The sequence below is a fragment of the Mustela putorius genome, unplaced genomic scaffold, assembly GCF_011764305.1.
Source record: "Mustela putorius furo isolate JIRA1106 unplaced genomic scaffold, ASM1176430v1.1 tig00000450_pilon_pilon_pilon, whole genome shotgun sequence".
Lineage (NCBI taxonomy): Eukaryota > Metazoa > Chordata > Mammalia > Carnivora > Mustelidae > Mustela > Mustela putorius.
The window spans coordinates 20,241,530-20,259,051 of record NW_025421385.1 but is presented as its reverse complement, the minus strand read 5'-3'; the positions used below and the strand labels follow the sequence as shown (position 1 = coordinate 20,259,051).

At 35.2% G+C, this 17,522-nt stretch overlaps 1 protein-coding gene across 2 annotated transcripts; it reads right to left on the bottom strand.

Annotated features, from left to right (window-relative positions):
* Positions 1-703: 703 nt before the first annotated feature.
* Positions 704-17,503, bottom strand: TUBE1 (tubulin epsilon 1). Of its 2 annotated transcripts, XM_004753535.3 has the most exons (12): positions 17,372-17,503; positions 17,182-17,255; positions 16,491-16,543; positions 13,551-13,608; positions 10,356-10,471; positions 8,802-8,923; positions 6,496-6,683; positions 6,104-6,279; positions 5,151-5,291; positions 2,756-2,896; positions 1,832-2,006; positions 704-1,513 (listed from the first exon to the last, which is right to left on the bottom strand). In XM_004753535.3, exons 1-12 carry the CDS (start codon positions 17,394-17,396, stop codon positions 1,355-1,357), a joined length of 1,428 nt encoding a protein of 475 aa, XP_004753592.1. In that variant the 5' UTR covers positions 17,397-17,503; the 3' UTR covers positions 704-1,354. The 2 variants fall into 2 exon arrangements, with proteins under 2 accessions (XP_004753592.1, XP_004753594.1); XM_004753537.3 differs by lacking the exons at positions 13,551-13,608; positions 17,372-17,503 and having other exon boundaries at positions 17,182-17,242.
* Positions 17,504-17,522: the final 19 nt, after the last annotated feature.

Genomic DNA, 17,522 nt, shown 5'->3' with positions numbered 1-17,522 from the left:
ACATAGTTGCTTCCATCTCCATATTCCATACATAATGGAAAAATTATACAATTTACAAGAAAGCATTTTATTCTATAAAATAATCTAAAATACTTTGTTGAAGATGTGTAAAATGTTTAGAACTTTTTTAACTTTATTTTTTAAAACGTTATCTATACTTTGACGGTGTAGCCTAGGATTCCATCAGATGATAATCATTACACAGTGAGCAAGATTCTGGGTTTACTTCTTAAATAGGAATAAGATTAAACTGCAAATATAATTTCCACTACCCTATCCTGAGTATTAGGATTTCTTTTAAAAGAAGAAAATAGAACTTCTTTGGCCATTATTGACAACTGTAAACTAAAAGTTTCTATACGAAATACTGTAAAAAATGAAATTTCCAAGATTAAGAACAGTACCCGTACTTTGAAAAGGAAAGAAACTTAAAGACCTGACACTAAAGAAAGCACAGATTATTATGGCTTGAAAATAAATTGTTCCCCAAAATTACTTTCTTAAATGATAAATCCACCTATGGATTTAAAATATAAATTGTATTTAAAGTTAATTTAATGTTAAAACTATAACTGGAGATTACAAATGGAACACATTCCCTAGACTATTATAGCCATTTTCCTGTAAACTTTAGAAGATGTCAAGCTAAGTAATGTTTTATTTGCTTATATAAATGGTAATAAGCAAATCCAATAACAAGCAATACTGTTTAAAAATATAGACATTTATTATTATGAAATCAACTGTTTTAATAAAAAAGCATTATAGTTAAAGATAATTTAATACATATACATGTTAAAATAAATGTAAATTTGGATTCTTTGAGTGCAAACATGTGGTTACCCAAAGAAGAAACCAAAACCTCCTTTAGAGATGTAATAAAACCTATCCCTGAAAAGTTAGTGGGTACTACATAGATGTATTTATATTGTGTTCTACTACTCCTCGTACTTGCTTTTAAAAAAATCAGGAGAATTTAAACAGAATATGAAAAAATAAATTATAAATAAATATAAAAATATTTATAAGATCTTTATTGAAGACATGATTATCACTGTATTTAAGTGCCTAAATATGAGAATATAAATTAAAATACTGAAGAATTCTGTTTTCTCATATTAGAAAAGGGGAATTTTCTGAAGACAAATGTTTGAAGTTGAGGTAGTAGGACTTCACTAATTTCATAGACGGGTATCATCCACAAATTGTGATGAAATGGAAATCACTTTTTTTTTTTTTACGACAAAAGTGCTTTCTAATAGTAAAAGTGCAAATTGGATTTTCTGAATCACAAAAAATTCTGAAACAGAAAGAAAAGGTGACAAAATCAAAGTTGTATCTTGGGGTTTCTTTTTCACATAGCTACGCTTAGTCTGGGAAAATCTTCCACAGGCATGCTTTTCGTGGCATCCAGTTGGTTATATTCCTCTATGAGCCCCGATAAAGATGATAGAGCTTCCATGAAACAGCTTTCTTCCATCCCTTCAATTTGTAGATAGTGATGAAGATGAGCCTATAAATAAAAAACTGGATAATGCTGACCATTTTCAGAAAATTTAATACATATGTAATTATCCCAAAACATAAATAATTCTTTATTAAAATGATAGTTCACTCAGCTTTACAACTGAGTGACTCAAAGGGCAACTCAAAGCCTGTAAACTCACAATATTTCTCCTTTACATAGTCTGAGCAAACTTCTCTTCAGTTATAATCTGTACAGTGAATAGAGCCATCAGGATTGCCCCTGATTCGATAGTGTAATTCGTGAGAACACCTCTCAAATAGCCAAAATAAACACATGTAGTTATGAAGGTGTACTGATAATTACCTTTTTCTTGTACAGCCTCATGAATCTCTCTCTCAGTTCCATGAAGGTAGGCTTCACACATGTGTTATTTGCTAGAGCTAATAATGAATGGGAATGACCCACAGGAGGTACTGAACACAGGCTGGTCTTCCAGCCTTCTTGATTCCAGGAGACAAACTGTAGAGAAGGTTTTAATCTGAGATACAAAAACCGAAAGGTGAGAATGAAGGTACTGAAAGTATCTGCCATATATGGCAGCGGACATTACTGATGGTACCATTCTAATTGCTCAGTATATAATGTAAGTTACCTATTTTTCACTATTAGGGGTCTCGTGGTATAGTCTGACAATGAGCTAAAGGGATATTTAGTTAGGGAGACATTAAATCTGAGATGAAAAAGAGATGAAAATATTGCAATATCCTTACTTTGTAATTCAAAAGAGTAGTTTTCCTAAAAATAGACTGTCAAACAATAGTAAAACATACACTTAGAAGCAGTGTAGTGGTAGTAATACAACAGCACTAGTTAAATTTTCTGAATACTTTCAGAAAATAAAATATCTCCTATATCATTCACTATTCATAAATAACAACTTTGAAGATTTTATTTATTTATTTGACAGAGAGAGAGGGGGAAGCAGGCTCTCTGCTGAGCAGAGAGCCCGATGTGGGGATCTCAGGACCTTGAGATCATGACCTGAGCCGAAGGCAGAGGCTTAACCTACTGAGCCACCCAGGTGCCATCCATAAATAACAACTTTGTACCATTATTATTCTTATTTTACATTTGAGAAAAATAAGGCTAAGAGAGGCTAAGTAATTTGCTAGGGTCACCCTTTAGTTAAATGGCAGCAGTAGAATTTGAAGAGCGGCCATTTGAACTACTATGCTCCTACACTGTCACAGGTGGTACACACAAATTCATGAAAATATAAAATCAAACCTTTCAATATTTCTGCGAAGATCTGAAACCTGTACATTTCCTCTAACCATAAGGGCACAGGCGAGGTACAGACTATGTTTGGGGTCAGCCCGAATTAGCTGGTGATCTTTACTAAAGGCATCTGAAAACATCTGATCCAACCTAGAACAATGAAAATCACTGTTTATACAACATATTATTTCTTCTGTGTAGAACTACAGAGTGCAAAGACAGTTGCTTATATGTAAATAAATGTCACATACAAACACCTTCTCCATTTCAGTGATCATTTTCTCAAAACAATCTTGATAAGAAACAGAGGAGGACATCTTTTATCCTTTATTTAAAGAGAAGAACAAGGTGCTAACATACTATATGTAATAATAGACAGGATCCTAGAGCCCCACCCAGCCTGGTTCTTCTATCCCACTTAACTCAATACAAATATCAGGTTCCCTAGATAACTCTAGATTCTGTGTGCTGAATCTGCAAACTGTCTGGGAAGAGCAGCAGAAATCACACTGTGTTACCTACTCATTCAACACATATTTATTGAATGCCTACTAAGTGCCAGGCACTAAGTGCAAGAGACCCAGAAGTGAGCAACAAAAATTTTTATTCTACTGGGGATTACATTCGATCTTAGTTATGTGATAGCAAGAACAGAAGACTCCATTAGGGAATGAGGAGCTGTGGGAGGTTAGTAAATCCTCTGCTACTGTGTTCAAAATTTTGGTGTGTATGTGCTTTTCGGCATTTTTATGGAGTTAAGGAAACCCAAAAAAGGATACGAACCACTATCCAACAAGTGGGCAAACTCATTCTTGATTTATCCTCTGCCACAAAATGTAAAAAATAGTAAGGGGCTATTTGTAATTTTGGGATACTTATCTTTATTTACATTAGAAATATGGAATTTCAAGAAATCTAAAACACTCCTCACATGTGCTTATTTTATTTTTGTGTGACTAAAAATGAGATAAGGTACAGGACTAACACTAATAAAAGGCACAACAAAAACCATTCTCACTACGAGAATTGAAGAGCTTTAAAACTGACTTCTAATAGTACAATTTTAGAACAATTTATTATTTTACTCAAGGATAAATGTGCTCATATGCTGACAGCCTCTGAAATATCTATACTACATCAGAAAGGGGTAAAAAGACACAAAGATAGAATATTGTGACAAGTTCTCTAAGAGTATAAAATCTTTAAAGTCCCTTATATATTATCACAAACACATTTTTAAAATAAACCTTTGTAACAAACTATGATTATATGAATACAAATAGAATAATTTTTATTAAAATATGTCAAAAAGCAGGGTTAAAAGAAGTTTAATTGGCTTTGAAATATTCAGGTTGAAAGACCAAGTCAAGCATTTTTTTCTTTATGCTGGACTTAATTAGAAGTTTCCCATCTTTATTTTTTAAGAATTAACTTTCAATGTAAAAATGTCTAGACTATCATTATTGTACAGTAAATAGTTTAGCACCAATTTACATTCTATGTGTCCATACTGAAGATGCACCTTTAAATGCACTAATTTTTAATATGGGGGCTGATAATAATGTGATCATTTAGTGAATGATTCCCATGTTCCATATACAATGCAAGTCACTTAAGGTCATCGGCGTCCCCTGCAGAAAGAGTCCTATCTATTAGTTGGCATAACTGGGTCTACTAGTTGGCATAACTGGGTTATTTGTTAACAGCCTAAATAAAAGTCAAAATTTAAACTACAAAAAAGACCTTTCATCTGGTTTTTATCATTTACATACTTTCCTCTTAGAGTTTGACAGGATCTTTTCCTTCAGTCAACTATGGATGCCAGTGGGACCTTTTCAAGCTTATCATCACTGTATGTGCTCAGAATATTTTTCAACTACATTTTTTGGTTAAGTAGACTGATTAAGTTTTATGCTTATAAATGACACGCAGTTACAAAACAAGGTGTTCTGGAAATGATATATAGCAGCTACCATAAACAGTAACACTGGAAAGCCTTCTATGGTGCTGGACTGTGGTAAGAGCTTTAAAGATATTCTTATTTAAGATACCCAATAAGCATATGAGGTACGTGCACCTGCCCAAGGTCCTATAGCTAGTGACGAACTGGCATTCAGATTTATGTATGTCAGATTGCAAAGCCCTGAAATCTTTTTCAATAAAAATCAAATCTTTAGGAATTTCATTAGCTCAAAAATTAAGATTTAATGTCAAATAGTTTAATACTATGATTTGTAAATAAACATTGTTTAAACAATGACTTGTAAATAAAGCATTCAAATAATGAAAATGACACAAAGAAAATGACATGAAAAGAATACCCAGAGTTAAAAGTTTTAAAAAAACTTTTGAAAAAAGGTAATTCAAATAATCAAGTCATTGGAATAAAGTTACTGTATCTTACCTTCGGGTAGGAATGTTAACATCTGCCAGTGTATAGAGAGGTGTTAGGCTTGACACAAGATAATGCAGTTGTGGAAAAGGAACTAAATTCATGCTGATTTCATTAAGGTCCATATTAAGGGACCCTTCAAATCTTGCAGAGCTAAAAAATTAACATTAAAGCAAGAGAAAAAAATTTAATGTTAAAATTTTGTATTTTGAATGTAGCTTTACTATTCAGCAGGCATTCTTAAATCCTTTTGCACACCATTCTTCAGTAGAGAATATATGCTCCTTTTTTTGTATTAGTGAAACTCTGTATCATGAATAACATGTATAATTAAAGTATAACACACAACATCTATATCAATTCTTATTTGTGGATTATATGACGTGTAACCAAGACACTATTATGTTGCACATTACTCATACAAAAATATCTTACTTAAAACAGACTTTGAATTAAACACATACAGGTCAATAATTATTTAATTATTCTATAAACTTCATTAAATTCTTCAAGAGTTTGCCTGATGTGCTCTACAATTTGGAATATAATAATGCCAAAGCAGCCTTCCAGATCAAAGTCAAGGAAATATTTTGGACCAACTAACAACAAGGAGATAAACATTAGCTGCTTTAGAAGATGAGACAATCTATAGCCAAAAAAAATATGCTTACTGTTATCTAACCAAGGTCTCATGTGTTTATCTGTGGCAAACTTTTTTCACTTAATACCTATTAATATTCTCCGGAATATACCTGGGAAAATAATGCTTTGGAGTAACAGAAATTAAAGTTCTAGTCCATCACTCCAAGATCTGAAAACACTAGACAGAATTAAATAAAATAAAAAAAACCCTCCTGTGACTTAGAAAACCTGAAAGATGCTATTACAAAAATGCTACTACAAGCACCATCATAGGACAAGTGAAGTTTTCAAACTGTCTTAAGTTTTGCCATTAATAGGATTACCTTGTTAGGTTCAGCAGCAAATTGGCCACAATGTTGTTCATTGCATCAAAGGGCTTCTGGTGCCGTTTCTTAACAGCCCCAGCACTTGAAGTAACCAGACTCTTTGGCTTTATAGTTGTGCCCAACTTTCCAGAATTCACCATCAGGTCAATTTTGCTAATGATGTCAAATAAAGACTTTTAAAGGGAAAATATTGGGAGAGAAGCTATTAACGAGAGTGGACATAGATGACATTTTACCAGGAAGGAAAGAAGAGTAGGAAAAACAATTTAAACTTATTTTTCCTCTTAGATGGGAAGGCTGAAAAATGATGAGAATGTTTACTATGCACATATAAGTGTAACACAAGACTGAACGTATATATATCCATAAATTACAGTGTCATTTCTTACTTGGTTGTCAATGGGCAACACACAGTCTGCATGCTCGTTGAGTTCCTTCATTGCCAAGATGCTATTGTAAGGCGAGGTTATGACATCGTCCTCACCAGAAGGATAAACTGAAGTCACGAATCTGTATACATCTGGGAATTCATCCTTAAGCATCTTTAAAAGAAATGTGCCAAGTCCAGATCCTGTGCCTGAGAATTAAAATTGCAAAACAAAAACAAAAACAAAACCCAGCATAAACTATTCAAAATAAAATTGTGAGGAACTTGGAATTTTATGGCTTCTTTTGATAGGAACATATTTTAAAAACCAGAGCATTATATAGAAGAGAGTTTTGATTCCATTAAAAATTAAAAAAAATATATACATACATATATAAAACCTATAAACAAAATGAAAAAGGCTAACTAAGGAAAAAATCTCCAACACATATGAAGGGCTAAATTTCTTCAATAAAGAGGTTTCACAAATCAACAACGAAAAAAACATGAATAGTACAACAGAAAAATGGGTCAAGTATGTAAATATATAATTCATAATAAATAAGTGGTGACTAGATGTGAGGATGGTCAACCCTTCTTCTAATCAAAGAAATTCAAGTCAAATTCAAGAAAACAATCTAATTTTGAGTATATTAATGTTTTATACTACTCAGTGTTAGTGACAGTGTGGGGAAATAAATCCATATAGATTGTTTCTAATACGGATTGGTGAAATAAAGTAGGAAAGTACTTATTAATATCAATCAAAATTTAAAATGTATTCTTTGCTCCCACTTTCCTTTTGGGAATATTACCTACAGCTGTAGGGGCATAAATGGGCAGAAATGTATGTACCAGATAGTCAAGTTGGGCTTGTCTGTAATAACTAAATACCACGAACAACTGAACATCCACTAGTGGGAAATGGACTTCAGAGAAGATAATGAAAGACAATCAAGAAGGACATAAAGTGAAAAATGTTGGAATAATATGCACCACATGATCTTATGTTAAAACACACACACACACACACACACACACACTTTTAAAGGCACAGAAAATATCTGGAAGGACAGACATAGGCCGACTTGATGACCTGTGAGGACAATCTAGGACTCAGATGTCAGAAAGAAGACCATTTCAACCTTTACTATTCTTTATTTTTGTCAGTGAATTATGAATAAAGTATAGTCTTCTGAGATTCTGAACAATAGAGGGATTAAAAAAGGCACTATAATTAACTATAAATCAAATTGGTTTTTTGAAAACTTACCGAAACTTGCAGGTTATTTATACTAGTAGAAAAAGAATTTGTTTCTTAACGATTGTGATGGTCCTCTAAAGGCATGGTTACATAGAAGTTATCACTTTAATTTTAAAATGTTATCATACTGAATAATATGTATAAAAATCAATTTATAGGGGAGCCTGGGTAGTTCAGTGGGTTGGGTCTTTGCCTTCGGCTGGGGTTATGGTCTCAGGGTCCTGGGATCCAGCCCTGCATCAGACTCCTTGCTTGGCAGGGAGCCTACTTTCCCCTCTCTCTCTGCTTGCCTCTCTCTCTTTCAAATAAATAAATAAATAAAATCTTTTAACAAAAATCAATTTATATAATCTGCTGAATATAAAATCTTAATCTGAGCTTGGAGAAAAATAGTATGGCAAACTTTTCTTTTTAAAACTCACTAATCCTTTTGGAAATTAGCAAAATACAGTATGTGTCTAGTTCATAAAACAGGAGCAAAATACTTCATTTGCAAAATACTTCAATACAGGCTTCCCTGGGGAAAGAAAGCAATGCAGATCATTTAATCTAGGTCAAGGCAATTACTATGTGAGGAATGGTTTAAAGGAGCTGACTAAAAGGATTTATCTATGTCTCTTATTGGACACAAGAAAGGTTGGGAAGCAGTTAAAGAGTATTGATATTTCTTAGCAATGATACCTATGAACAAGCCAAAAATGCTTAGTTTCTAGGCGGTATATCAGTCTACACAAGCAAACTTCTAGGACAAAGGCAGGATTCCCAGAAAGCTCACATACACTGAAATGTAGCTGGAAATTTTATGAAGAACTAAAAGTAGAAGAAGAAAAAACTTCAGATTCAGTTGTCCTGACTTTTAAAAGGGCTTCAATTTATAAACAATGGTAATAGCAACAAAATTTGACAAAAATTTAATAAGAAGCAGTTATGTATGTACTCAAACACATACAGTGTTAAAAGTTGTACCTTTATTAAGCATAGGTCTGAAAACATGCTACTGTTTGCAAAATGAATTCCCACTTACACTTTCACATTGCTATAGGGAAATGAGTGAGTAACTTTACCTCCTCCCATGGAATGTATTATAAAAAAACACTGCAAACAATCACAGTGCTCTGCCGACTTTCTGAGTTTCTCTAAAATCTGTTCTTGATAAAGACTGCCAAAAACTTTGTGCCCCACAGCCCTGAAAAAAAAGGATATAAATTACAAAAATACCCTGATTACAGAAAAACTTAAAGAAGCATTTTTACTATACTAATTCTTGTTTCATATGAATAAATCATATTGTGATATTTAAAAGATACTAGATAGAAAATGTAACAAATATAAAGTTCTATAATCCTCAAATATCCTGATAAAATAGCTCATTATCAATAGATATTAAACTATGGTTTTCTAAATTTATCTTATCTTTCTCGTTTTTTTTAAGGTATAAATATGACTTTAATTACATAGTTTTTTCTCATTTCCATTTAACATAAACTCTGATTGCAGTAAGTTTTACACATTGAAGAGCAGAATTTGGTCAACTAGAAAGACATTAAAAAGAAAAAAATTTGAACTAACATATTGGTTTAATATAGGAGAAAACATTGGTCACATCCTGTTATCATTAGTTGAAATGATACACAATAGAAAACTGAAATTCACAAGGCTCTGAAAGCCTTACTGATAATCAAATTTGCAAGGAGCACTTTGATGTATTAAGAAATAATTAAAAAAACAAATGAATGACTACCCGTGACACAGGTTGTGTAACTCAAAAATTATAGAATAAGTTACACAATTAGTGAAAAGCCAGTTAAGTGGGCAGGTGAATTCATTTAGTGGCTGGTTCTCCCCATATGAAGTTTCTAAGAAGGCAAAATGTAAACTCATGTTTTAAAGTTTTATTTATTAGAGTCATCTCTTCCCCCGACATGGGGCTCAAACTAATGACCCCAAGATCAAGAGCTGCACGCTCTTCTGAGTCAGCCAGGCACCCAGCAAATTCATGTAGTGAAATGATATCACTACACATTAGGAACCTGAGAGACAGACTGCAAATAGAGAAAATAGTAAACATTAGATTTGCAAATAATAAGGAGTTACTTAATTTTTAAACAGCAAAAACAGTCTCAATGTAAATGTTCAATGATCATCGTTGAAGCTTTTTACCCCATTAAAGAGAACAGACAGTTATATATTTATGAGAAACACAGCCTTTGGCTGAGCTTTAATGCTGGGACACAGGTCTAGCTTGCACTTCCTAGCAGTCCTGTCAAGTCTGACCAACTGGAAAACTTGACAGAATCAAATAGTGTAGGTAAGAGAACAGTTTATAAAAATAGTTAAAACTTTTGCCACTAGTATTATGTAAGAATCAATTACAAGGAATTTAGTAAATCTACTTTTCATGATTTTTTCTAAAAAATGGTGAGAAAAAACTGTAATAGGGTGACTTTTCAGCACTGAGAAACCCCATCATTTATCCAGGGAATGATGAAGGGCCAAAAAGCCTAGAGGCAGGTCTGGCAGGTAGATCTTGCTTTCCTGTCAGCAGGACCTATTAGAAAGAAGGAAAGATCATTTTTTTTGAGATGACATTCATTTTTTTACATACAGCATGTTCTCACCAGTTATTTCCCGAGCCAGAAATATCGGTGATGAGCTGCTTGCTATCAAACACATCTCTCAATGGTCCCTGCAGAATTTCATTTACTACCCCTTCCTCCATGTCAATCAAGACAGCCTGAGAAAGAGAAATAAAATCGAATTAGCTTATTTGTCTTTAGAGCTAGTAACTCTGTAAATGAATTTATGAACTAAAAGTTGTATTGTTCTTTTTATAGTTTAAGCTTAGTCAAATCTTTATTTGAATGTTTATTTGAATCTGTTTTAAGAATGAAAAAGTGATTTCACTCTGCTCAGGAGGTGGAATACAATTAAAAGGTTGGTTCTAAACTCTCAGTCTACTCCAAAATACCACCTGGGGTGGGGGAAGAACTGACATCCCCTCAACTGTTTTTCTAACAATTCTTTTACTCCTGTGCCTATGTGATTGTAAATGTTTTGAGAACAAGGTCTCAGAAACTTAGAAGGCGCCCTAACCAGAAAAAAATTCTCAATAAATATACAGTATGTTAATGCACTTGCTCAGCAGGAACAACCACACTGCTCTTCATGAATCACAGCCCAGAACGGTTCAATTCAGATCAGTAAACTTACTATTAGATGCAAACCAAGGCCCTGGATAGAAGTCAAAGGTGATAACAAGGTCCCTACTCCCAAGAAAACCTAATTCATTACCACAAACACTATTGACATGGGCAATAACCTTTACTACTTAGAAGAAAATGAGAATATAAAACATAAAATTAAGTATGGAAAGAAAAATAGAAAAAGATTGGAGGGAAACACAGCAAAATGCAGGCAGGGATAGCTTGGCAATAGGATTATATACCCTTTACCCTCACTGTTTTGTACTTCCATGTTTTCTACACTGAGGAAGACGAGTGAAAACGTAAAATAAATAGTTAAATAAATAAGCTGAAAAAATTCTGAAATAACTTTAGAATACACTACAAAGCTATTAACTCTTTGATTCAGTGTCAGAGAAAGTGCTTGGTTTACGGGCTTTTTTAGTTCTTGTGACCCCGTGACTGTAAGCACTTACAGTGTCTCTATGTGCTTTGTACATAGTACCCCATTTGATCCTCAGAACCCTATGCATAGGTATATAATTACCCCTGCCTTACCCTTGAGAAAACTGAGGCCTAGGAAAGCTATATCACTTAGCTGTGATCACCTGGCTCCATGAAGGAGTAGAAATTCACACTCAGTTAGCCTGGCTGCAGAACCTTCAGTCTTCACCATCAAACGCCATGCTCGCCTATCTATTGAGATAGTCAAGTTGACATTTATGGAGTACTGACTACCATGGAGTTGCAACTTATGCCCATTTAAATTCTGTGAATTAAAGTGTTTGTGGAATTAACTATGCTACGGTAAGCAAGCAACTGAGATAGTCTTACCCAGTATGTCAGAAATATATTTCTAATTGTACAATAGTATATCACAGTAGTATACTAGAAAGACTATAAAATTATGTATTATAAATGTGCTCTTTTATATACAGCAAGCAATATACATATACTTTATGTTATTGGACTACATAGGGTTATTTACTGGCCAGGTTTTTCTAAGATATTTTGATAATATGCAAGTTTTACCTAGATGTTGACTTTTAACACCTAATCAACCATAAGAGAGACTTCACTGTATGGGCAAACAGTAGTATACTACACGTTGTGTAAGATTACAAAAAGAAAAAAAAATTAGCTTATAACGGCCTTGTTCCAAAACAGATTTATTTAAGATAATTTGTGGAAGACTACCCTCAATTACATTGCAATCTGGCAAAGGAAGCAAGAGGAAGAATACAAACTGACATTCAAGCCCCTCTTGAAGTCAGGTTTGATAGAATCATACTGTCAACATCACTGAACATGAAAACGCTGACATGGTATAGAACTTTTTCAATTCTAGTCATATCAAGACTTCGATTTGCTTTTCCCTTGGAAATTAATTAAATGAGGAATTATTCTGGGTTCCTCACACAACCATCCAAGGTCTAGAATCACAGCTGTTTCAGGATTTGATGTTTTTTGTTTTCTACCACAAGAACAACCAGGTGACAGCTTTCTGGGCTTGGAGCTTTCCCTTAATTGTAATATAGGATTTACAAAACTCTGAGTATTTACCCATTAGCCTAGGATACTGAATACAGAGGAGGGACCTGACCACCAAGTTACCTTGCGAAGACTTCAGTGATCACAGTCACTTAATACCAAGACTCCTAAGGAGAAATGGAAGAGAACCTTCTAGGACAAGTCAAAGGTGACAGAGACACACTGATTTATTCTCTCCCAATAGTGTTTTTTCCACCTCCTACTTGCTCACTGATAGGGTACTGGGAAAGAGCTCAAACTGGGAGTGCTCTAGGAAATGTCAATGTTACTTTTTCTGTAAGATTTGGATTGGGATGTTAGTGCTCTCCATAGCATGTAGGATACCAAATTTTAATCATCTGAACAGCCTATAAGCACAGGGTCTCTGCCACTAAATTTTGTTTTCCAAGGACATCTGAGAATTCAGATACAAGGAGACCATTCCCAGGTACCACAAGACAATTGCTATTTGCTCTTCCAGCCACGACTCCAGGTCTGGTCCTTACTGTCTCAATCCCTTCCATCCAAACTGCTTTTCTTTTTTGTTTCAAAGATTATTGATCAATAACTGGAAAAAGCAGGTTGTTGTAGAGAAACAATTGCAGAAGTGTTGTTGCTGGAATGAGATTAAGACTAAATATGGGAGACTGACTCAAATAATTTTTGTTCAAGAGGTCTTAACAGAGTTATGGTATTCACTATAACGAGGCTGGATCTGATCTGTGCTTTGGACTGGAAATAGTAACTGATGCAAAGAAATGTTCCATTATCTTCAAATGAAAAATGAACCTGCATTAGCATGTGTCTGAGGCTAGAATTAAGAGAGCTCCTTTTGTTATCATTTACCCAGATGTATATTTCCCCTGAAACATTTATTAAAAAAATGCTAAGATAGTGTTTTTCCTTTAAGCACAAAATTTCCCCCTAAAGTTCCAGGCAGATATAAATGTCTGCTTAACTATATTTATATTAAAATGTGGCTTAGTAAATACTTTTTTTTTATATATGAGAAGTTAAATTAAAATTTAATTCTGATCGTTAAAGAAATATAGTTATTTTTAAAAGACACACAATATAAGAATCCAAGTATACAGATCTTACTCGTGCTTTCAAAGTACAAATTTTCCCCTTGGAAATACTGCCACCATCACCAACCACTCTGAAAGATAAAAAATGAGTAAAGGTCACAAGATCTCCCAAAGGCTAATACTGCTGTTAGGTAATTAACTCCCGTTTATATAAAGCTACTTACAGGCGTGGTGAGGCAGACTCAAAAGGCCTTTCCTATTTTTCTCCCCTGTTTACCCTCCCCTTAGGCTGAAAAGTGAATACTTTTTTCCCTGGCTTTCTTTGTAGTTAGGGCTGGCCATGTAATCTAGTTCTTACTAATGAGATAAAAGGGAGATATTCTGGGAAGCTTTTCTGATAAAGAGGACCAGAAGTAGTCAGTGCCAACTCTTCCCTTTTCCTACCTTGAACGTGAATAAAGATGTGATGCATGGAATGGAGGCTGCCACTTTATAGTTATGAAAAAACAAACAGGAGGACAAGAAGCCAACACAAAAGAAGTAATGAAATGAAAGTACCTTGATCTTTTAAGGAACTTCTCCAAGCCTAGATCGCCTATTTCCAGATTTCTTTATATGGGATAACTGGATACTTTTATTGGAGAAGCCATCATTACTGAGGTTTCCTACTGTAGCTGAACACACATCAACTGATACAATGGTTATGTATCACCGAATATCTAAGCCTGTTCCTAGAATGCCGTGTTGATGTTCCTAGAATGCCGTGTTGAATTAAAGTAACTACACCTATGACTAAACACAGAGTATAAGTCAATACAGTTCACAAGAAGATAATATAAGAAAGGAGATTGAATTGAACAGAGATGATGCTATAGGTTGGGTTAGTAAACTATGGTCCTTGGGCTAACTTTCACCAACTGCTTAATTTTCCTAAAGTTTTATTCAAACACCGCCATGCCCACTTGCTTAGGTACTAGTAAGCTATACCTGCATTCCCATTACAACAGCAGAATCAAACAGATGTGACACAGACCTTATGGTTTTCAAAACCTAAAATAGTTACCACCTGGTCCTTTGTAGGAAAGTTTTGTTAACCCCTAGTATAGGTAAATTCTTAGTATACTATTAAAAAGGTATGGTCATTTCCTCAAATGTACAAAATGTACAAAAAAAGTGCCCGTGTTTTTGAAAGGTTTTTTTCTTTTTTTTGTGTACTAACATGGAACAGATGTTCCAGGTGTTGCTAGTACATAGAAAGAAGAGTAAAATGCCAAGACTCATCTCCCCTTTTTGGATAAACTTGGGATTGGGGAAATAAGAATGCCCTCACGTTAAATTATAAAACAGAGTACAGGAGAGTATAGTTACATAAGAAAGAAGAGCTCCCTGGCTGAGTCTCAACTAAGTAATAATGAAAGGACTGGCCATTAGGGGTAGAGGGGATGACAGTGGGAATTCAGTTAGAAGGGAAGCACAGAAAAGGAAGTATGACAAAGGCAAATTTGCATCTCTTTAACAGTATTTAGGGGAGAGGATGTTCTAGTTCACAAGGGAGAGGGAATCCTACATAACAGGATCTCCATATAATAAAAATAAATGACAACAATCATTAAGGTAATATATCTACCTCCCCTTGGTCTGATTCCATGATCACCAAGCAACCCTCTATTATTACTTTTCAGGTAGATTCCCTAGAGAAGAGAAAGTGTTTTTGAAGGGAAAGGAAGATCTGATGCTCCTGAGTTACAGTTCCTACTTCAATTACTACATTGACTTTCTGCTTTTGAATTTCCCATTCTCTTTGAGTTTGGTTTATCTGCCTGTACTGGAAAGCAATGGACTCCTTAACAAGATGTTAACAAGTTTTTAGAGTTTGCAAATCTGAGGGTCCAATTCTGCGATTTATCAAGGAAGTAGAGCCTCTAATTAGCCTTCCCTAGGAGATAACTTAACTTAAATACCCAACCAACTAATTCAAACTAGAACTAGAACTTTTTTTCTTAAAAGAATTATTTATTTGACAGAGAATTCACAAGTAGGCAGAGAGAGAGACAGGGAAGCAGGCTCCCTGCTGGGCAGAGAGCCCCATGCAGGGCTCGATCCCAGGACCCTGAGATCATGACCTGAGCTGAAGGCAGAGGCTAAACCCACTGAACCACCCAGGTGCCCTTAGAACTAGAATTTTAATTATACGAAGGTGGATCTTCATGATGTATTTTTTAGTTCATGTTCACTACAGTTTAGTTTTATTAATTATTTTGAAAATACACAAACTTAACAATTAAATATTAAAAGCTTACGGATGTATCTTGAATGTTAAAATTACTTTCAGATAAAAGATACATATGCTCTTTATTATATAAACAAAAGTAATCTGACAATTAGCACATTCTATTCCTACAACAAATATTCCTGACTACAAATAGTGTCACAGAAGTGTAAAGAATGTATTTTTCTTTCAAAGGTTAGTCATTCTTGAATGCATTAACAACATACCCTGAAGGAAACCTTCATCAGTCTTTCAATAAAACTTTATTTCAAGGTCATGTTAAAATAAGGTACAGGAGGGGCGCCTGGGTGGCTCAGCTGGTTAAGTGTCTGCTTTCTGCTCGGATCATGTTGCTGGGGTCCTGGGATGGAGCCCCACATGAGGTTCCCTGCTCATCAGGGAGTCTGCTTCTTCTTTCCCTCTGCCCCAGTTGTGCTAGTGTGCACTCTCTCTCCAATAAATAAAATCTTTAAAAAATAAAGAGAAGGCACAAGGAAGTTTCTTTTTGTTCCTTCAAATGGCCTTAAAAGGAAACTTGCTGTCCTACTCTGCAGAATAATATGAGAAATATGAATGATATGAGAATGAGGGAAAAAAAATGCTTTTTATAATGAGAAAAACAAAAAAGTCAGACAACTTCTTTATAGCTATCAACTGTTTCATTGTCCCTTGAAGAACTCTCAGCCAACTTGATGGCATGAAAAGAATCATTATGATATGTGATAGACTTTAAAGCCATCTTACCTGGTATCCACATTTCTAAAGAAGCTGCTTAATGCCTCATCATAAATTCCTTTCTAAAAAGAAAAAAAGTATATTTATAACATTTGATTAGTTTGACCTCTTTCCCAAATGAAATCCTTTCGATTTAATAATCTCACAATACTGTAATGGTTGGTATTTGGCTATGAGAACAACAGCAAAAATGCAAGTTATCATCAAGTGCTTAGACTGATTCTTCCTACCTAAAGAATAAATGCCATAAAATCTGTGGATTAAGTTTAGCTGAGGGTGCTGAAGAAAGGAGTCCCCACAGGGACTGTAGAACAGGCGCGTCAAACGAAAGCTTCGTCTGGATTCCCGGTGATCATTTTCAAGCTGATTAAATTCAGGAATATAACATATATAATATAACACGACACACGTTACCTAGTTTACGAGTACTTCCCCAATACTCTCTCATCGCTCTTCACAAGAATCCTGTTAACAGCGAGACCCTGACAATCAGCGAGCCTTAAGACTAAGATCTTTGACCATCGTTTGTTCTTTGTCTAACGCCCAAAAAACGTTTAAAAAACCAGGTTGTTCTTTCCTGAGGAGATCCCATTCGCCTTATACTGGTCAAAGAAGAGATCAAATGGACCGATTCTTGCTTATTTGTTGGACGAGCCTCGATAAAAGGCGAGGGATGGTCTCCGGGCGGCGGGGCCGGTACCTGGTTGACCGCGGCATGCTCCCTCAGCGCCAGATCCCAGAAGCAGCAGCCGATCTGGTTTCCGCACTGGCCCACTGCGATGAGCGAGAAGAGCGAAAGAGAGTAGCCATTAGGTGGCAAACAAGGCCACCCGTCTGCGCGGCGACCGACTGCCCCTGCCCGCCTCCCCCGCCCCCCCCGCGCAGCTTACCCTGTACGACCACCGACTGGGTCATACTACGGCGCGTCTAGACGAAGGTACCAGGGAGCCCGCGCCCACTTTCGAACTCCCTTGCGAGCTCCGCCTCCCAGCGGCACGCCCACAGGCGCCCGGCAGCCGTAAGTCACGCTGCCGCCGCAAG